We start from the raw sequence: 23,717 nt of genomic DNA, 5'->3' as shown, positions 1-23,717 counted from the left end.
AGGATGCTTTGTTGCGAAATAGGAAGCCGATTCTAGATTTAACTTTGGATTGGAGATGCTTAATATGAGTCTGGAAGGAGAGTTTGCAGTCTTACCAGACACCTAAGTATTTGTAGATGTCCACATATTCTAAGTCAGAACCGTCCAGTGTAGTGATGCTAGTCGGGCGGACAGGTGCGGGCAGCGATCGGTTGAAGGGCATGCATTTCGTTTTACTAGCATTTAAGAGCAGTTGGAGGCCACGGTTGGTCACAGATACACACCCCTACTTAAAAAAAAAAAAGGTATCAGAAAACCAGTCAGTATCTGGTGTCACCACCATTTGCCTCATGCTGCTCGAAACATCTCCTTCACATAGAGTTGATCAGGCTGTTGATTGTGGAATGTTGTCCCACTCTTCCTCAATGGCTGTGCGAAGTTGTTGGAGTGTGGCGGGAACTGGAACACGCTGTCATACACAAATCCAGAGCATCCCAAACATGCTCAATGGGTGACATGTTTGGTGAGTTTCCAGGAATTGTGTACAGGTCTTTGCGACATGGGGCCGCGCATTATCATGCTGAAACGTGAGGTGATGGCGGTGAATTAATGGCACAGCTAAGGGCCTCAGGATCTCCTTACGGTATCTCTGTACATTCAAGTTGCCGTAGAGAAAATGCAATTGTGTTTGTTGTCCATAGCTTATACCCATACCATAACCCCAGCACCACCACGTGTCACTCTGCTCATAAGGTTGACATCAGAAAACCGCTCGCCCACACTACACCATACACGTTATCTGCCCGGTACAGTTAAAACCGGGATTCATCCGCAAAGAGCACACTTCTACAGCGTGCTCCATCGAAGGTGAGCATTTGCCCACTGAAGACGGTTACGACGCAGAACTGCAGTCAGGTGAAGACCCTGGTGAGGACGATGAGCTTCCCTGAGACGTTTTCTGACCGTTTGTGCAGTAACTCTTTGGTTGTGCAAATCCACAGTTTTATCAGCTGTTCGGGTGGCTGGTCTCAGATGATCCCACAGGTGAAGAAGCCGGATGTGGAGGTACTGGGCTGGCGTTGTTGTATGTAGTCTGTGGTTATGAGGTCGGTTGGATGTACTGCCAAATTCTCAAAAACAACATTGGAGGTGGCTTATGGTAAAGAAATATTACATTCTCTGACAACAGCTCTGGTGGACATTCCGGCAGTCAGAATGCCAATTGCCCCCTCCCTCAACTTGAGACATCTATGGCATTGTGTTTTGTGACAAAACTGCAAATTTTAGAGTGGCCTTTTATTGTCCCCCAGCACAAGGTGCACCTGTGTAATGATCATGCCGTTTAATCAGCTTCTTGATATGTCACACCTGTTAGATCAATGGATTATTTTGGCAAAGGAGAAATGCTCACTAACAGGGATGTAAACAACATTTGTGCCCAATTTGAGAAACTTTTTGTGCGTATGGAACATTTCTGGGATATTTTATTTCAGCCCATGAAACACTTTACATGTTGCCTTTTTATATTTTTACTCAGTTTTTATTGGGAAGGCAGATGAAGCATTTTTACGTTTGCGTGTGAACCCTGAATCCTAATTACTCCACGTGATTAATATAGCCTAGGCTAGGTCACGTTGGTTTTGTGCCAACTTCGCTGTCGGCCAGAACGGGGCAGCTGGCTCACGCCTGGGAGGCAGCCTGGTTCCAAAACCAATGTAATCACTTCTGACCCTGTGCAAACTCCTCCCATAGGCGTATGCAGGGCCAGAAAATCAAATCCCCTCAATGCTTGTTAGCTTGAGTTTAATTGGTTTACGTAGCTATCAGCTCGATTCTATGGAATGGCAGAATGCTGGTTGGCTGTATCTTTCTAGAATACCTGGAGAGACATTCCACACGAAATGCAACTCAACCAGTTTCCTCCGGTCTCTCTGTCTAAACATCAGTTGCCAGGCAACGAGACACCAGAGTGCCACCCTCTGTTTTATAATCACATTGTCAGGGCTTCCCACATTTGACAAACAAGTGACAGTTTGTTTATTTACATCAACTCCCATGTCACTGGCAAAGAAGTGCATTATCAGGGGACCGATTAAGCCAGAACTGTAATTTGGCTGAGAGGAATGAAGGATATCAGGGAGAATTCTCCCACACAGCCTTTTTATTATTTTTATTTAGAGTGTGCGCTGAGGGGGTTAGCTAGCCGGTTTACCCCTGTGTGTGTGTGTGTGTGTGTGTGGTCTGTCTCTGCATCTTCTACATCTGTTGTATCATATGGAATCATCACAGACAGACAGACCCCGATTATTTAGTCATTCAATCAGCTGTTGTATGATGATGCCGTAGACTCTAGAGCATGCTAATGCATGCATGGTACATGTGCAATGATCAATAAGTACTAGGGGAACCAACCACGGGGATAGATATCTGTTCCATTATGACATCAGAACGCTGTCACAATCTAGTAGTCCATCTATCTCTCTATGGGACCACACCTTCTGTCCCAACATGATACTGTACTAGTGGAGGCCCAGGCAGATGGTGCACTTCATACCCTGTAAAAGCATTACATAATTGTTGTGAAATATTGTTGCACATCGCAAAGATAACTTAGGGGGTCAAATGGGGTCGGGATACCTTTGTAGCGCTGGCCGGAGAGGATGTGCCTAGGCTACGCCCCAATAAGTATACTAGCATACTATGTTCAATCCAAGCATACTAACTTCTTAGATGTGCCATACTCAGGGGTCAGATAGCCTAGTTAGATTCACATGTTGTCCCAATATGCATACTTAATAGCCTATAATGCTTGTAAAGATTCCATGAATGCTATACAGTTTGTGTGGATTTTGGGATGCTTGGCCTGCCTAGAAAACGGCCTGGATCACAGTGTCTGCTTGGCCGGCCTGGATCACGGTGTCTGCTTGGCCGGCCTGGATCACGGTGTCTGCTTGGCCTGCCTAGAATACGGCCTGGATCACAGCGTCTGCTTGGCCTGCCTAGAATACGGCCTGGATCACAGCGTCTGCTTGGCCTGCCTGGATCACAGCGTCTGCTTGGCCGGCCTGGATCACAGCGTCTGCTTGGCCTGCCTAGAATACGGGCTGGATCACAGTGTCTGCTTGGCCTGCCTAGAATACGGGCTGGATCACGGTGTCTGCTTGGCCTGCCTAGAATACGGGCTGGATCACGGTGTCTGCTTGGCCTGCCTAGAATACGGCCTGGATCACAGCGTCTGCTTGGCCTGCCTAGAATACGGCCTGGATCACAGCGTCTGCTTGGCCGGCCTGGATCACAGCGTCTGCTTGGCCTGCCTAGAATACGGGCTGGATCACAGTGTCTGCTTGGCCTGCCTAGAATACGGCCTGGATCACAGTGTCTGCTTGGCCTGCCTAGAATACGGCCTGGATCACAGCGTCTGCTTGGCCTGCCTGGATCACAGCGTCTGCTTGGCCTGCCTGGATCACAGTGTCTGCTTGGCCTGCCTAGAATACGGGCTGGATCACGGTGTCTGCTTGGCCTGCCTAGAATACGGCCTGGATCACAGCGTCTGCTTGGCCTGCCTGGATCACAGTGTCTGCTTGGCCTGCCTAGAATACGGGCTGGATCACGGTGTCTGCTTGGCCTGCCTGGATCACAGCGTCTGCTTGGCCTGCCTGGATCACAGTGTCTGCTTGGCCTGCCTAGAATACGGGCTGGATCACGGTGTCTGCTTGGCCTGCCTGGATCACAGCGTCTGCTTGGCCTGCCTGGATCACAGCGTCTGCTTGGCCTGCCTGGATCACAGCGTCTGCTTGGCCTGCCTGGATCACAGCGTCTGCTTGGCCTGCCTGGATCACAGCGTCTGCTTGGCCTGCCTGGATCACAGCGTCGGCTTGGCCGGCCTGGATCACAGCGTTGGCTTGGCCTGCCTGGATCACAGCGTTGGCTTGGCCTGCCTGGATCACAGCGTTGGCTTGGCCTGCCTGGATCACAGCGTTGGCTTGGCCTGCCTGGATCACAGCGTCGGCTTGGCCTGCCTGGATCACAGCGTCGGCTTGGCCTGCCTGGATCACAGCGTCGGCTTGGCCTGCCTGGATCACAGCGTTGGCTTGCTAAATGGCTAAAATCAATGTACCTGTAATACTTACTTTCTCTTCCAGGGCGCCAATGCCTCTGCTTTGGAGAAGGAGATTGGACCAGAACAGTTTCCCGTTAATGAACACTACTTTGGATTGGTCAACGTAAGTACCAACACAACAAGATTAACAATGGCTATTGGTCAAAGTTTCCCAGCATGCACCTGCACCTACACAATATTTACCAATTGTTACAGTATCATGGTAACACTTTTGCCAACAATCATAACACAAGACTTATCACGTGCTTTCTCTCTCCTCTGTCTCTCTTCCTATGCCTCTCCTATGCCGCTCCTCTCCTCTCTCTCTTCCTCTTTCCTCTGCCTCTCCTCTCTCCTCGATCTCTGCCTCTCTTCCTCTCCCCCAGTTTGGGAACACCTGCTACTGTAACTCGGTGCTGCAGGCCCTCTACTTCTGCCGTCCGTTCAGGGAGAAGGTCTTGGCCTACAAGGTCCAGCCCAGACGTAAAGAGTCACTGCTCACCTGTCTTTCTGACCTCTTCAACAGGTAAAGGGAGAGAATATTCTGAACTCTCAGCTCTGCTCCTATCCTCTTGTGTGAACCCATTTTAAAGGGTGCTTGGAACCAAACATAGATACATCTTTTACAGCATCGCCACGCAGAAGAAGAAGGTGGGAGTCATCCCTCCCAAGAAGTTCATCTCACGTCTGAGGAAAGAAAACGGTGAGAGGGGGATGGGAGGGAGGGAGGGAGGAGTGATGGGGGAGGGGAGAATAATGTATCTATAAGGAAAGTGTATTAACTGACACGGTTCAGAACTCTTCCTCCTTCATCACTCCCTCCAGAGCTGTTTGACAACTACATGCAACAGGATGCCCACGAGTTCCTCAACTACCTCCTCAACACTATCGCTGACCTGCTGCAGGAGGAGGAGAAGAGCCAGGAGAGACAGCAGAATGGAAAACTGTTACAGAACGGAGGAGGAGGAGGAGGAGTTGGGGGCAGCAGCGGGACGGGAGGAGGACAGGGTGAGGAGGGGGAGAAGACACAGCAGACCTGGGTCCACGAGATCTTCCAGGGAACCCTAACAAACGAGACGCGCTGCCTCAACTGTGAAGCTGTAAGTGGAGGGAGATCCAAGATGGTTACTGTTAATAGGGTGGTGAATGGGGCAGGGAGCTGTAATGGAGGCCAGGCTATGCCAGTTTCCAAATACTATACTGTGTTGGGGAGATCCAAGATGGAGACTGGTATTGCATTTGAAATAAAGGAAATGAATAGGCCCAGAAGCTCTAATGGATGTCTGCCTATGCCAGATTTCGAATACTTTTAATAGGAGAAGGAGAGCCAAAATGGAGACTGTTATTGGATTTGAAATGCTGGAAATCAATAGGGCCAGGAGCTGTTTCCTGATACTGTACCGTGTTTAGAGTTAATGTAACCAGTGTCCTGCCTGTGTCCAGGTGAGCAGTAAAGACGAAGACTTCCTGGACCTGTCTGTAGATGTTGAGCAAAACACCTCCATCACACACTGTCTCAGGTAGGTGTGTGTGTGTGTGTGTGTGTGTGTGTTGGCTGCCTCAGTGTTCCTACATCAGTCAGTTTGACAGGCACACTCAGAGGTCTGACACACTGATATGACTTCTACCCCCCCTCTGTCTCTCTTTCTTCTTTCTCTCTGTGTGAGACGCACATCTGGACCAAACAGTTGTGTTGAATTGGAGAAAGTGTTAGTGAAAAGGTCACTGTTTCTTCTCTCCACAGGGGTTTCAGCAACACAGAGACACTATGTAGTGAATACAAGTACTACTGTGAACAGTGTCGAAGTAAACAGGAAGCACAGAAAAGGTGAGCTGGCTGGTCTGAAAATGGATTTAGACAGCAGGTGGATTTGACATAGATGATGACGAAGGCCTGGAGTTTTCCATGCTGGGAAATACAGGCTGACACTACAAAAATGGCCGCTGTTGTTGCTCGGAGAAATGGTCTGTTTTGAAAAGTGCATTATGTTTTTTTTACTTTGATGCTGCAGAGTGAGTCATGTAGTTCGTTTGAATACAGCTCTGTATACCAACTGGCTGACGTACTAACTGTGGCTTGGCCTGGTACGTGTTCAGATATTAAGTGGACTTGATCATCTCTGTTAGTGTATTTTATTAGGATCTCCATTAGTTGTTGTGAAAGCAGCAGCTACTCTTCCTGGGGTCCACTAGAAACATGACACAATACAGAGCATTAATAGACAAGAACAGCTCAAGGACAGAACTACATACGTTTGAAAACGTCTCACAGCCTACATATCAATACATGCACACAAGCCATCTAGGTCAAATAAGGGAGAGGCGTGTGAGGGGTGCTGTGTATCTTGGGTCGAATACTTAAACACTCCGACTAAGGGCCCCATACATCCCAGCCCAGGCCTCTACTCCCCCCTAAAAAAGCCCACTTAATTTGGGCGGTGCAGGAATGGAAAGGCTGCAGTACCTAAAGCAGTGTACAGCTTGAGCTGCGCTCATTTCCCAGATGCAGACCGGGGTACAGAAATGTAAAAGGAAGAGAAATATTCACACTTAAAACACACAGCATCGGAGCAGTTTCCTGCTGCATCGCCTTCCTGTCGTAACGTACGAATGAATATAGGATGCATGTGATGATCCTGGTGCTACATCTGAAGACGTTTAAACCCCAACATTAACACAAATACTATATTTTATATTTGAGTCATTTAGCAGATGCTCTTATCCAGACTTACAGGAGCAATTAGGGTCAAGTGTCTTGCTCAAGGGCACATCAGCAGATTTTTCATGTAGTTTGCTCTTGGCTTTAGAACCGGCAACCTTTCGGTTTCTGGCCCAACACTCTTAACCGCTAGGCTAGCTGCCGCCCTACTAACGGTAACACTGTTGATGGTTGTTGTTGTCAGGATGCGTGTGAAGAAGCTGCCTATGATCCTGGCCTTACATCTGAAGAGGTTTAAATACATGGACCAGCTGCAGCGCTACACCAAGCTGTCCTATCGCGTCGTCTTCCCTCTGGAGCTCCGCCTCTTCAACACCTCAGGAGACGCCACCAACCCCGACCGCATGTACGATCTGGTCGCCGTGGTCGTCCACTGTGGAAGGTAAAGAGAGTGTGTGTGTGTCTCTCTCTCTCTGGTAACTTGAACAGACGCATACGCACAGATTGATAGACATGCACAGTCTTTTGTGATAACTCTATAATGGGTATGTCTGTTCCTCTCTGTCTGCAGTGGTCCACGCCGTGGTCATTAACCCCTGTCCAAAATGTGTACAGTGCCTTCAGAAAGTATTCATACCCCTTGACTTATTCTACATTTTTGTTGTGTTACAGCCTGAATTCAAAATGGATTATATATATTTTTTAAATCTCACCCATCTACACACTATACCCCATAATGACCACACTATACCCCATAATGACCACACTATACCCCATAATGACCACACTATACCCCATAATGACCACACTATACCCCATAATGACCACACTATACCCCATAATGACCACACTATACCCCATAATGACCACACTATACCCCATAATGACATCACTATACCCCATAATGACAACACTATACCCCATAATGACATCACTATACCCCATAATGACCACACTATACCCCATAATGACATCACTATACCCCATAATGACATCACTATACCCCATAATGACAACACTATACCCCATAATGACCACACTATACCCCATAATGACCACACTATACCCCATAATGACCACACTATACCCCATAATGACCACACTATACCCCATAATGACCACACTATACCCCATAATGACCACACTATACCCCATAATGACCACACTATACCCCATAATGACCACACTATACCCCATAATGACCACACTATACCCCATAATGACCACACTATACCCCATAATGACCACACTATACCCCATAATGACATCACTATACCCCATAATGACATCACTATACCCCATAATGACATCACTATACCCCATAATGACATCACTATACCCCATAATGACAACACTATACCCCATAATGACCACACTATACCCCATAATGACAACACTATACCCCATAATGACCACACTATACCCCATAATGACCACACTATACCCCATAATGACCACACTATACCCCATAATGACCACACTATACCCCATAATGACCACACTATACCCCATAATGACCACACTATACCCCATAATGACATCACTATACCCCATAATGACATCACTATACCCCATAATGACATCACTATACCCCATAATGACATCACTATACCCCATAATGACCACACTATACCCCATAATGACCACACTATACCCCATAATGACCACACTATACCCCATAATGACAACACTATACCCCATAATGACCACACTATACCCCATAATGACCACACTATACCCCATAATGACATCACTATACCCCATAATGACAACACTATACCCCATAATGACCACACTATACCCCATAATGACCACACTATACCCCATAATGACCACACTATACCCCATAATGACAACATTATACCCCATAATGACAACACTATACCCCATAATGACCACACTATACCCCATAATGACCACACTATACCCCATAATGACCACACTATACCCCATAATGACATCACTATACCCCATAATGACCACACTATACCCCATAATGACAACACTATACCCCATAATGACAACACTATACCCCATAATGACATCACTATACCCCATAATGACATCACTATACCCCATAATGACATCACTATACCCCATAATGACATCACTATACCCCATAATGACATCACTATACCCCATAATGACATCACTATACCCCATAATGACATCACTATACCCCATAATGACAACACTATACCCCATAATGACAACACTATACCCCATAATGACAACACTATACCCCATAATGACAACACTATACCCCATAATGACAACACTATACCCCATAATGACCACACTATACCCCATAATGACCACACTATACCCCATAATGACCACACTATACCCCATAATGACCACACTATACCCCATAATGACCACACTATACCCCATAATGACATCACTATACCCCATAATGACCACACTATACCCCATAATGACATCACTATACCCCATAATGACCACACTATACCCCATAATGACCACACTATACCCCATAATGACCACACTATACCCCATAATGACAACACTATACCCCATAATGACCACACTATACCCCATAATGACCACACTATACCCCATAATGACATCACTATACCCCATAATGACATCACTATACCCCATAATGACATCACTATACCCCATAATGACAACACTATACCCCATAATGACATCACTATACCCCATAATGACCACACTATACCCCATAATGACCACACTATACCCCATAATGACATCACTATACCCCATAATGACCACACTATACCCCATAATGACCACACTATACCCCATAATGACATCACTATACCCCATAATGACCACACTATACCCCATAATGACATCACTATACCCCATAATGACAACACTATACCCCATAATGACAACACTATACCCCATAATGACATCACTATACCCCATAATGACCACACTATACCCCATAATGACATCACTATACCCCATAATGACCACACTATACCCCATAATGACATCACTATACCCCATAATGACCACACTATACCCCATAATGACATCACTATACCCCATAATGACAACACTATACCCCATAATGACCACACTATACCCCATAATGACCACACTATACCCCATAATGACCACACTATACCCCATAATGACCACACTATACCCCATAATGACCACACTATACCCCATAATGACATCACTATACCCCATAATGACATCACTATACCCCATAATGACCACACTATACCCCATAATGACATCACTATACCCCATAATGACCACACTATACCCCATAATGACCACACTATACCCCATAATGACATCACTATACCCCATAATGACAACACTATACCCCATAATGACCACACTATACCCCATAATGACCACACTATACCCCATAATGACAACACTATACCCCATAATGACCACACTATACCCCATAATGACCACACTATACCCCATAATGACCACACTATACCCCATAATGACCACACTATACCCCATAATGACATCACTATACCCCATAATGACATCACTATACCCCATAATGACATCACTATACCCCATAATGACCACACTATACCCCATAATGACATCACTATACCCCATAATGACAAAAATAAATCATGTTATTAGAAATAAAATACAGAAATATCTCCTACGTAGGTATTCATAAGAGTCAATACATGTTAGAATCACCTTTGGCAGTGATTACAGTTGTGAGTCTGTCTGGGTAAGTCTCTAAGAGTCATTACAGCTGTGAGTCTGTCTGGGTAAGTCTCTAAGAGTCATTACAGTTGTGAGTCTGTCTGGGTAAGTCTCTAAGAGTCATTACAGCTGTGAGTCTGTCTGGGTAAGTCTCTAAGAGTCATTACAGCTGTGAGTCTGTCTGGGTAAGTCTCTAAGAGTCATTACAGCTGTGAGTCTGTCTGGGTAAGTCTCTAAGAGCTTTCCACACCTGGAAATACAATATTTGCCCATGATTATTTTGAACATTCTTCATCATCTGTCAAGTTGGTTGTTGATTATAACACATTGTATTCAGGGCATAAAATGTATTTGTTTGTCACATTTTGTTTGTAGTATCAATCATTCAATCAATCAAATGTATTTATAAAGCCCTTCTTACATCAGCTGAAATATCAAAGTGCTGTACAGAAACCCAGCCTAAAACCCCAAACAGCAAGCAATGCAGGTGTAGAAGCACGGTGGCTAGGAAAAACTCCCTAGAAAGGCCAAAACCTAGGAAGAAACCTAGAGAGGAACCAGGCTCTGAGGGGTGGCCAGTCCTCTTCTGGCTGTGCTGGGTGGAGATTATAACAGAACATGGCCAAGATGTTCAAATGTTCATAGATTACCAGCAGGGTCAAATAATAATCATCACAGTGGTTGTCGAGGGTGCAACAAGTCAGCACCTCAGGTGTAAATGTCAGTTGGCTTTTCATAGCCGATCATTCAGAGTATCTCTACCGCTCCTGCTGTCTCTAGAGATTTGAAAACAACAGGTCTGGGACAGGTGAACAGGTCAGGGTTCCATAGCCTCAGTATTACTTTAGTGCCTTTTTGCAAACAGGATGCATGTTTTGGAATGTTTTTATTCTGTACAGGCTTCCTTCTTTTCACTCTGTCATTTAGGTCAGTATTGTGGAGTAACTACAATGTTGTTGATCCATCCTCAGTTCTCCTGTCACCATTAAACTCTAAGTGTTTTAAAGTCGCCATTGGCCTCATGGTGAAATCCCTGAGTGGTTTATTAACGACTCCTGTATCTTTGTTGTAACTGGGTGTATTGATACACAACTGGAGTTAATAACTTCACCACACTCAAAGGGATATTCAATGTCAGTTTTTAAAATGTATTTTAATTTATTTTTAATCTACCAATGGGTGCCCTTTTGTGAGGCATTGTAAAATCTCCCTGGTCTTTGTGGTTGAATCTGTGTTTGAAATTCACTGCTCGACTGAGGGACCTTTTAGGTAATTGTATGTGTGTGGGGTACAGAGATGAGGTAGTCATTCAAAAAAATAATGTTGAACACTTGCAATTTATGTGACTTGTTAAGCTAATTTTACTATTTAAGTTATTTAGGCTTGACATTACAAAATAGTTGAATACTTGACTCAATACATTTCAATTTTCATTTGTTATTCATTTGTAAACACAAAAACAAACAAAAATCCACTGACATTGTTTGTAGGCCAGTGACACAATCTCAATTGAATGAGTTTTAAATTCAGGCTGTAATGTAAAATGTGGGGAAAGTCGAGGGGTGTGAATACTTTCCTCTCTCTGTCCACAGTGGTCCAAACCGTGGTCATTACATCACCATAGTGAAGAGTCATGGGTTCTGGCTCCTGTTTGATGATGACATCGTAGAGGTAAGGAGGGATTGACCTCTTCAGTATCTCTCTCCCACCCTCTATTTCTCCTCTCTCTCTCCTCTCTCTTCTCCCCTCTCTCTCTTCTCTCCTCTCTCTCTTCTCTCCGCTCTCTCTTCTCTCCTCTCTCTCTTCTCTCCTCTCTCTCTTCTCTCCTCTCCTCTCTCTTCTCTCTCCTTTTCTCTCTCTTCTCTCTTCTCTCTCCTTCTCTTCTCTCTTCTCTCTCCTTCTCTTCTCTCCTCTCCTCTCTCTCTTCTCTCCTCTCTCTCTTCTCTCCTCTCTCTCTTCTCTCCTCTCCTCTCTCTTCTCTCTCCTTCTCTCTCTCTTCTCTCTCCTTCTCTCCTTCTCTCCTTCTCTTCTCTCTCCTTCTCTTCTCTCTCTTCTCTCTCCTCTCTCTCTTCTCTCTTCTCTCTCCTTCTCTTCTCTCTCCTTCTCTTCTCTCCTCTCTCTCCTCTCTCTCTCTCTCCTTTCTTCTTCTCTCTCTCTTCTTCAGTCTAATATTAGTCTATAGTACACCCATGTAACACTCAAACTGGGTTCTCATTATGGTTTAACACTAAGAGCACAGATGACGTATTTTGGACATCATTTGAATTAAAAAATTGTAATATCTCTATTTTTGTTGTTGTCATGTCCCCCTCGGTCCTTGACTTCCTAAATGAGTCTTTAACAAACTACCGTTGGTAGAATGTTTATATCACAAACTGCAGTTTTAGGATGACATGTCATCCCCCCCCCTACATGTCATCCCCCCCCCCTACATGTCACCCCCCCCCCCACATGTCATCCCCCCTACAATTCCCTCACCCGACAGTTGGCTGCATCTGACAATGGCCCATCGAAACTACGACATAACTCTATCGAAACTAATTTCACACACACAATAATAGCTGTAGCCTTAAGACAATAATAAATTGACAATATTATCAATTGCCTTGTGAAGGAAGAGACTGCAGAGCAGCGTGGGTAATTGACAAAGAAAAAAAATCTACTTTTTTCAAATGATCCTACAGAGGTTTGTGACTGGTCGTTTTCTATTGAAAAGTTGGATTCTAAGGTTTCAAAAACGCTCTAACCACTAGCCTACCCTGCCGCCCCTTAGTAGACTACGCTACTAAGCACAGACTAGTAACATGATAAAACTTAAAATATGCTGTTCTGTTCTTTTGAAATCCTTTTTCTTACTTTAATAATGTTTTCTAACACCTGCCTTTAACAGGGGCTCACGAGTGGCGCAGCGGTCTAGGCACTACATCTCAGTACTTGAGGCGTCACTACTGACCCTGGTTCGATTCCAGGCTGTATCACATCTGGCTGTGATTGGGAGTCCCATAGGGTGGCGTCCTTAGGGTTTGGCTGGGGCAGGCCGTCATTGTAAATAAGGATTTGTGCTTAACTGATTTGCCTAGTTAAATAAAACAAGATAATTAATGAATTTCTTTGTGCTGGTGTAGAACACTGAAATGCCCCCCCCCCCCCCCCCTCATTTCTACATATAGCCTATTATAACAAACTATTGAAATTGCTATTGTGTTCTTAGAAATGTGTTTCGTATTCTATTGTTACTAGGTAACCTTCATAAACACAACCAAATGATTATTATTGCGATAGCCTATGTTGAATGTATTTATTAGGCCGTTTGAATGTTGACGCCCCAAAAGGCTGGGATGCCTTGAGGCCATTCCGGTGTTAAAGATGGGGTCTGCCAGAGGCTAGCAAAAGGCTGGGATGCCTTGAGGCCATTCCGGTGTTAAAGATGGGGTCTGCCGGAGGCTAGCAAAAGGCTGGGATGCCTTGAGGCCATTCCGGTGTTAAAGATGGGGCCTGCCGGAGGCTAGCAAAAGGCTGGGATGCCTTGAGGCCATTCCGGTGTTAAAGATGGGGTCTGCCGGAGGCTAGCAAAAGGCTGGGATGCCTTGAGGCCATTCCGGTGTTAAAGATGGGGTCTGCCGGAGGCTAGCAAAAGGCTGGGATGCCTTGAGGCCATTCCGGTGTTAAAGATGGGGTCTGCCGGAGGCTAGCAAAAGGCTGGGATGCCTTGAGGCCATTCCGGTGTTAATGATGGGGTCTGCCGGAGGCTAGCAAAAGGCTGGGATGCCTTGAGGCCATTCCGGTGTTAAAGATGGGGTCTGCCGGAGGCTAGCAAAAGGCTGGGATGCCTTGAGGCCATTCCGGTGTTAAAGATGGGGTCTGCCGGAGGCTAGCAGCGGTGAAATAAACTGTTGTTTTTACGGATCGGCCAAGGCAGTAACTGTCTCTGCAGGCGCCTCCGATAATGATGTGTTGTCAACAACTGACACAATTCATCACTTTCACACTCCTAGTGTAAACCATTAGATCTCAGATTCTACTAACTCATTCCCAGCATCCATACAGATCCATCAGTCCACCCCCCCTCCACTTTCATACATACAGACCCACCAGGTATTCCAGGCTGCAGTCCACCCCCCCTCCACTTTCATACATACAGACCCACCAGGTATTCCAGGCTGCACCCCCCCCCCCCCCCCCCCACTTTCTACCAGACCTGGGTTCAAGTACTATTTGCAATCGTTTCAAATACTTTATCTGGGCTGAATATGCTTGCCTGGCACAATGGAACCAATTAAATGCTCTCAAGGAGTGCAAATCCTACCCATCTGGCACTCCAGGCAAGCTAGAGAAAACGCTAGAAGTATTTGTTAGATTGTTGCTCCCAATGGTGTGTCTGGAATGCCGTGCTCCTGCTCTGGTCGACCCAGATAGATCCTGGTGGCTGTGGGAATAATGGAGGATTTTAGGGAGCGGGAGAGACGCTGGGAATACCATGAGACTGGGAATAGCAGTTTTAGATGAGTTAGTAGACCGGAGGATTGTGGGAGAGAAAGGGTAAAGGTGTGTGACGGGCTGTAGGGGTTGTGCGTATGGTAGTCTCTGTCTCTCACACAGTCATAGCACAGGATGAACTACTTCACCCCCTGTAAAAAGTGAAGCAGGCCTACTCTGTGTCTGTTGAAAGGCTTTCAGCCCACGTCAAATAGTAAGAAGTCCACGCAGAGCCATGTACGCTGATGGTGTTCAGACCCCTTTTTATACATTTTATTATGTTGGTCTTATTCTACAATGTATTACATCTGTTTCCATCTCAACCTGCTACACACAATACCCCATAACGACAAAGAGAAAACAATTTTTTTGCTAATTTATTTAAAATAATTAACAAACCTTATTTACATAATTATTCCGACCCTTTGCAATGAGACTCAAAAAATTGAGCTTAGGTGCATCCTGTTTCCATTGGTCATCCTTGAGATGTTTCTACAACTTGATTGGAGTCCACCTGTAGTAAATTCAATTGATTGGACATGTTTTGGAAAGGCACACACCTGTCTATATAAGGTCCCACAGTTGACTGAAAACCAAACGATGAGGTCAAAGGAATTGTCCGTAGAGCTCCGAGACAGGATTGTGTCGAGGCACAGATCTGGGGAAGGGTACCAAAAATTTCCTGCAGCATTGAAGGTCCCCAAGAATATAGTGGCCTCCATCATTCTTAAGTGGAAGAAGTTTGGAACCACCGAGACTCTTCCTAGAGCTGGCCGCCCGGACAAACTGAGCAATCGGGGGAGAAGGGCCTTATTCGGGGAGGTGACCAATGGTTACTCTGACAGAGGTCCAGAGTTCCTCTGTGGTGATGGGAGAACCTTCTTCCAGAAGGACAACCATCTCTGCAGCACTTCACCAATCAGGCCTTTGTGGTAGGGCGGCCAGACGGAAGCCACTCCTCAGTAAAAGGCACATGGCAGCCCGCTTGGAGTTTGTCAAAAGGCACCTTAAGCACTGTGGTCTGATGAAGCCAAGATTGAACTCTTTGGTCTGAATGCCAAGCGTCACGTCTGGAGGAAACCTGGCACCAAACAGTAGTTTATGGCTCAGTTTCAAATGTACCCACAGTGGTATGTTATAGCCATCGAGGGGCCTGCTTTTTCCATTCGGTGTAGATGCTTCCAATAGGCACAGCTCTAGGATCAGCTTACTGGGTTTTCCCAGTGTAATCATTAGAAAGGAGAATTCAAAACTGATCGAAGATCAGTGTCTAGGGGTTTTTCCACTATGGGAAAGAGTCCCATCTGAACAACTGGTGGACGTGCAGGATCTGGCTGAGTGATGGAGTTTCCGCTGGGCTTGGTAACATGTTAACTCCAAGACACTGGTCTCGGATCAGGTTTGGGTTTCCCCTTTGAATGGTTAAGGTTTAGTGTCAGTAGGCTGAGCCTAGATCCAGTGTTTCCCCTATATGCATTTAGCAGCAGCGCACCGCCGCTGCAAAGAGAAAAAATCAATAAATCAATGTGTGTGATTTTTATTTGTTATTTCTTGGGGGATGGTAAAATGTTTTCAGTGTAAACTGAAACAACTAAATCCAGATATCCAGATATTAAGTATGTAGAAAATATAATGGAGCTTTATCGTTTTTAAATAAGAATCTTTGAGAACTAACAATCACAAAAATAAAAACTAGACGGGAGAATAAAAAAATGTCATGTCCTGCGTCCCCCGTTTCATTTCTGTTTGAGTCACTCTGATAAGAACACTGCATAAGCCAAACCAAAATGTGTAGAATTTCAGGAAACTAGCTTTAAAACAGCAACATTTTGTCTCTGCGGCTAAGAGGGCCACTAAAACTGTGCCATTGGCCACGCCCCTACCACGCCCCCCCCCCCCCTCACGAACTTTGCTAACTAACTCTTTAAACACGGGCCTCTCTTTAAACACGGGGCTCTCTTTAAACACGGGCCTTTCTTTAAACACGGGGCTCTCTTTACACACGGGGCTCTCTTTACACACGGGGCTCTCTTTACACACGGGGCTCTCTTTACACACTAGGCTCTCTTTACACACGGGGCTCTCTTTACACACTAGGCTCTCTTTACACACGGGGCTCTCTTTAAACACGGGCCTTTCTTTAAACACGGGGCTCTCTTTACACACGGGGCTCTCTTTACACACGGGGCTCTCTTTAAACACGGGGCTCTCTTTAAACACGGGGCTCTCTTTAAACACGGGGCTCTCTTTACACACGGGGCTCTCTTTAAACACGGGGCTCTCTTTAAACACGGGGCTCTCTTTACACACGGGGCTCTCTTTACACACGGGGCTCTCTTTAAACACGGGGCTCTCTTTACACACGGGGCTCTCTTTACACACGGGGCTCTCTTTACACACGGGGCTCTCTTTACACACGGGGCTCTCTTTACACACGGGGCTCTCTTTACACACGGGGCTCTCTTTACACACGGGGCTCTCTTTACACACGGGGCTCTCTTTACACACGGGGCTCTCTTTACACACGGGGCTCTCTTTACACACGGGGCTCTCTTTACACACGGGGCTCTCTTTACACACGGGGCTCTCTTTACACACGGGGCTCTCTTTACACACGGGGCTCTCTTTAAACACGGGGCTCTCTTTACACACGGGGCTCTCTTTACACACGGGGCTCTCTTTACACACGGGGCTCTCTTTACACACGGGGCTCTCTTTAAACACGGGGCTCTCTTTACACACGGGGCTCTCTTTACACACGGGGCTCTCTTTACACACGGGGCTCTCTTTACACACGGGGCTCTCTTTACACACGGGGCTCTCTTTACACACGGGGCTCTCTTTACACACGGGGCTCTCTTTACACACGGGGCTCTCTTTACACACGGGGCTCTCTTTACACACGGGGCTCTCTTTACACACGGGGCTCTCTTTACACACGGGGCTCTCTTTACACACGGGGCTCTCTTTAAACACGGGGCTCTCTTTACACACGGGGCTCTCTTTACACACGGGGCTCTCTTTACACACGGGGCTCTCTTTACACACGGGGCTCTCTTTAAACACGGGGCTCTCTTTACACACGGGGCTCTCTTTACACACGGGGCTCTCTTTACACACGGGGCTCTCTTTACACACGGGGCTCTCTTTATTAACTCTTTACTCAGTAATTTGTTGAAGCACCTTTGGCAGCGATTACAGCCTTGAGTCATCTTGGGTGTGATGCTACAAGCTTGACACACCTGTATTTGGGGAGTTTCTCCCATTCTTCTCTGCAGATCCTCTCAAGCTCTGTCAGGTTGGATGGGGAGCTTCACTGCACATGTCTTTTTGGAAAGTTCTCCCATCTCTGCAGCACTCCACCAATCAGGCCTTTATGGTGGAGTGGCCAGACGGAAGCCACTCTTCAGTAAAAGGCACATAACAGCCCGCTTGGAGTTTGCCAAAAGGCACCTAAAGACTCTCGGACCAAGGAAGCAAGATTCTCTGGTCTGATGAAACCAAGATTGAACTCTTTGGCCTGAATGCCAAGTGTCACGTCTGGAGGAAACCTGCCACCATCCCTATGGTGAAGCATGGTGGTGGCAGTATCATGCTGTGGGGATGTTTTTAGCTACAGGGACTGGGAGGCAAGTCAGGGTTGAGGCAAAGATGAACGAAGCAAAGGACAGAGAGATCGTTGAAAACCTGTTCCAGAGCGCTTAGGACCTCAGACTGGGAAAAAGGTTCACCTTCCAACAGGACAACAACCCTAAGGATACAGCCAAGACAACGCAGGAGTGGCTTCTGGACCAGTCTCTGAATGTTCTTGAGTGAACCCGATCTAACATCCCTGGAGAGACCTGAAAATAGCTGTGCAGCAACGCTCCCCATCCAACCTGACAGAGATTTCGAGGAGAGAAGAATGAGAGAATCACCAAATACAGGTGTTCCAAGCTTGTAGCGTCATACCCAAGACTCAAGGCTGTAATCGCTGCCAGGTGCTTCAAAAAAAGTACTGAGTAAAGGGTCTGAATACTTATGTAAATGTCATATTTCAGTATTGTTTTATTTTAAAAAAAATACATTTGCAATAAAATAATGGCTTGTTTTTGCTTTGTCATTATTGTGTGTAGATTGATGATGAAAAAATAAATGAATACATGTTAGTAAGGGTGTCCCTTAACAAGATGCGGAAAAAGTCAAGGGGTCTCAATACTTTCCGAATGCACTGGTGAATTATACGGTGAACTATACACAGGGCATTCAGACAGTATATATGGTGAACTATACACAGGGCATTCAGACAGTATATATGGTGAACAATATATACTGGGCATTCAGAAAGTATATACGGTGAACTATACACAGGGCATTCAGACAGTATATATGGTGAACTATACACAGGGCATTCAGACAGTATATATGGTGAACTATATATACTGGGCATTCAGACAGTATATATGGTGAATTATATATACAGGGCATTCAGACAGTATATATGGTGAACTATACACAGGGCATTCAGACAGTATATACGGTGAACTATACACAGGGCATTCAGACAGTATATACGGTGAACTATATATACAGGGCATTCAGACAGTATATATGGTGAACTATATATACAGGGCATTCAGACAGTATATATGGTGAACTATATATACTGGGCATTCAGACAGTATATATGGTGAACAATATACACAGGGCATTCAGACAGTATATATGGTGAACTATATATACAGGGCATTCAGAAAGTATATACGGTGAACTATATATACAGGGCATTCAGACAGTATATACGGTGAACTATATATACAGGGCATTCAGACAGTATATATGGTGAACTATATATACAGGGCATTCAGAAAGTATATATGGTGAACTATATATACAGGGCATTCAGAAAGTATATATGGTGAACTATATATACAGGGCATTCAGACAGTATATACGGTGAACTATTATATACAGGGCATTCATAAAGTATATATGGTGAACTATATATACAGGGCATTCAGACAGTATATATGGTGAACTATATATACAGGGCATTCAGACAGTATATATGGTGAACTATACACAGGGCATTCAGACAGTATATATGGTGAACTATATATACTGGGCATTCAGACAGTATATATGGTGAATTATATATACAGGGCATTCAGACAGTATATATGGTGAACTATACACAGGGCATTCAGACAGTATATACGGTGAACTATACACAGGGCATTCAGACAGTATATACGGTGAACTATATATACAGGGCATTCAGACAGTATATATGGTGAACTATATATACAGGGCATTCAGACAGTATATATGGTGAACTATATATACTGGGCATTCAGACAGTATATATGGTGAACAATATACACAGGGCATTCAGACAGTATATATGGTGAACTATATATACAGGGCATTCAGAAAGTATATACGGTGAACTATATATACAGGGCATTCAGACAGTATATACGGTGAACTATATATACAGGGCATTCAGACAGTATATATGGTGAACTATATATACAGGGCATTCAGAAAGTATATATGGTGAACTATATATACAGGGCATTCAGAAAGTATATATGGTGAACTATATATACAGGGCATTCAGACAGTATATACGGTGAACTATTATATACAGGGCATTCATAAAGTATATATGGTGAACTATATATACAGGGCATTCAGACAGTATATATGGTGAACTATATATACAGGGCATTCAGAAAGTATATATGGTGAACAATATATACAGGGCATTCAGACAGTATATATGGTGAACTATATATACAGGGCATTCAGAAAGTATATATGGTGAACAATATATACAGGGCATTCAGACAGTATATATGGTGAACTATATATACAGGGCATTCAGACAGTATATACGGTGAACTATATATACAGGGCATTCATAAAGTATATATGGTGAACTATATATACAGGGCATTCAGACAGTATATATGGTGAACTATATATACAGGGCATTCAGAAAGTATATATGGTGAACAATATATACAGGGCATTCAGACAGTATATACGGTGAACTATATATACAGGGCATTCAGAAAGTATATATGGTGAACTATATATACAGGGCATTCAGAAAGTATATATGGTGAATTATATATACAGGGCATTCAGACAGTATATATGGTGAACTATATATACAGGGCATTCAGACAGTATATACGGTGAACTATATATACAGGGCATTCATAAAGTATATATGGTGAACTATATATACAGGGCATTCAGACAGTATATATGGTGAACTATATATACAGGGCATTCAGAAAGTATATATGGTGAACAATATATACAGGGCATTCAGACAGTATATATGGTGAACTATATATACAGGGCATTCAGACAGTATATACGGTGAACTATATATACAGGGCATTCATAAAGTATATATGGTGAACTATATATACAGGGCATTCAGACAGTATATATGGTGAACTATATATACAGGGCATTCAGAAAGTATATATGGTGAACAATATATACAGGGCATTCAGACAGTATATACGGTGAACTATATATACAGGGCATTCAGAAAGTATATATGGTGAACTATATATACAGGGCATTCAGAAAGTATATATGGTGAATTATATATACAGGGCATTCAGACAGTATATATGGTGAACTATATATACAGGGCATTCAGACAGTATATACGGTGAACTATATATACAGGGCATTCAGACAGTATATATGGTGAACAATATATACAGGGCATTCAGACAGTATATATGGTGAATTATACGGTGAACTATACACAGGGCATTCAGACAGTATATATGGTGAACTATATATACTGGGCATTCAGACAGTATATATGGTGAATTATATATACAGGGCATTCATAAAGTATATATGGTGAACTATACACAGGGCATTCAGACAGTATATACGGTGAACTATACACAGGGCATTCAGACAGTATATATGGTGAACTATATATACTGGGCATTCAGACAGTATATATGGTGAATTATATATACAGGGCATTCATAAAGTATATATGGTGAACTATACACAGGGCATTCAGACAGTATATACGGTGAACTATACACAGGGCATTCAGACAGTATATACGGTGAACTATATATACAGGGCATTCAGACAGTATATATGGTGAACTATATATACAGGGCATTCAGACAGTATATACGGTGAACTATATATACAGGGCATTCAGACAGTATATATGGTGAACTATATATACTGGGCATTCAGACAGTATATATGGTGAACAATATATACAGGGCATTCAGACAGTATATATGGTGAATTATACGGTGAACTATACACAGGGCATTCAGACAGTATATATGGTGAACTATATATACTGGGCATTCAGACAGTATATATGGTGAACTATATATACAGGGCATTCAGACAGTATATATGGTGAACTATATATACAGGGCATTCAGAAAGTATATACGGTGAACTATATATACAGGGCATTCAGACAGTATATACGGTGAACTATATATACAGGGCATTCAGACAGTATATACGGTGAACTATATATACAGGGCATTCAGAAAGTATATATGGTGAACTATATATACAGGGCATTCAGACAGTATATACGGTGAACTATATATACAGGGCATTCAGACAGTATATACGGTGAACTATATATACAGGGCATTCAGACAGTATATACGGTGAACTATATATACAGGGCATTCAGAAAGTATATACGGTGAACTATGTCGCTATACGCCTGAAAACATATGGTGAATAATAGGTTATGTCTGTTGTCCTTTTCTAATCTTAAACTCCTCCCTCTTCTTACCTTCTCCTCCTTTATAGAAAATCGACGCCCAGGCGATCGAGGAGTTCTACGGTCTAACGTCGGACATTTCCAAGAACTCTGAGTCCGGTTACATCCTGTTCTACCAGTCCCGGGACTGAACCAGCCAATGGGATTTGGACTCAGCATAGGGAGGGGCTTGGGCTGCCACAGGCCCCGCCCAGCCCACCATCCGTTATAAATATTCAGGCTTTACAGCAGAGCTTTGCACTGTGGAGCACCAGGAAGACGGATGCAGGATCTTCAGCAGACAGGAGCCAACGATGGCCGAGCAACCCATCAGTGTGACAGGATATGACTTCATTGGAGAAGAAGATCAGCGACCAGGGATTGTTATGCTTCGTCATAGTCATCATCATCCTAGTCAAGATCGTCCTGATGGTCTTTCTCTCTCTATGATTTGACGGTAGATTAGAAGATATGTTTGCTTGGCTAGCTCGCCGCTTACATAGTGTCGTCATTACTGGTGTCCTTGTCGTACATAGTGCCACAGCGGTGATGTTAAACAGCAGTTGGTTCGGATGAGAAGTAGAGCTGCCATTTCCAGGATGTTGTCCTTTTCTTTGTTGTTGTTGGTTTGGAGAGGGGGGTGGAGAGAAGAAGAGTTTGGTCCCTTTCTGCAGCTCAGCAGGCCACATCTGGTTATGGTTTGGAGAGGGGGGTGGAGAGAAGAAGAGTTTGGTCCCTTTCTGCAGCTCAGCAGGCCACATCTGGTTATGGTTTGGAGAGGGGGGTGGAGAGAAGAAGAGTTTGGTCCCTTTCTGCAGCTCAGCAGGCCACATCTGGTTATGGTTTGGAGAGGGGGGTGGAGAGAAGAAGAGTTTGGTCCCTTTCTGCAGCTCAGCAGGCCACATCTGGTTATGGTTTGGAGAGGGGGGTGGAGAGAAGAAGAGTTTGGTCCCTTTCTGCAGCTCAGCAGGCCACATCTGGTTATGGTTTGGAGAGTGGGGTGGAGAGAAGAAGAGTTTGGTCCCTTTTTGCAGCTC

General features: G+C 44.5%; 1 protein-coding gene across 3 annotated transcripts in view; it reads left to right on the top strand.

The window, feature by feature from the left end:
- Window positions 1–23,717, top strand: part of LOC139415887 (ubiquitin carboxyl-terminal hydrolase 12-like) — a 356,199-nt gene that overhangs the window by 2,072 nt on the left and 330,410 nt on the right. For all 3 annotated transcript variants that reach the window (XM_071164031.1, XM_071164032.1, XM_071164030.1), the window contains exons 2-10: window positions 4,122–4,202; window positions 4,465–4,604; window positions 4,708–4,781; window positions 4,904–5,178; window positions 5,522–5,598; window positions 5,823–5,906; window positions 6,982–7,179; window positions 12,020–12,098; window positions 22,731–23,378. In XM_071164031.1, the coding sequence (XP_071020132.1) occupies window positions 4,122–4,202; window positions 4,465–4,604; window positions 4,708–4,781; window positions 4,904–5,178; window positions 5,522–5,598; window positions 5,823–5,906; window positions 6,982–7,179; window positions 12,020–12,098; window positions 22,731–22,832 (1,110 nt within the window). In that variant the 3' untranslated portion in view covers window positions 22,833–23,378. The remainder of the gene's footprint in view (window positions 1–4,121; window positions 4,203–4,464; window positions 4,605–4,707; window positions 4,782–4,903; window positions 5,179–5,521; window positions 5,599–5,822; window positions 5,907–6,981; window positions 7,180–12,019; window positions 12,099–22,730; window positions 23,379–23,717) is intronic.

This window comes from Oncorhynchus clarkii, chromosome 9 (assembly GCF_045791955.1).
Source record: "Oncorhynchus clarkii lewisi isolate Uvic-CL-2024 chromosome 9, UVic_Ocla_1.0, whole genome shotgun sequence".
NCBI classification, from domain to species: domain Eukaryota; kingdom Metazoa; phylum Chordata; class Actinopteri; order Salmoniformes; family Salmonidae; genus Oncorhynchus; species Oncorhynchus clarkii.
The sequence above is the reverse complement of the archived record's forward strand: the minus strand, read 5'-3'. Positions and strand labels throughout refer to the sequence as shown.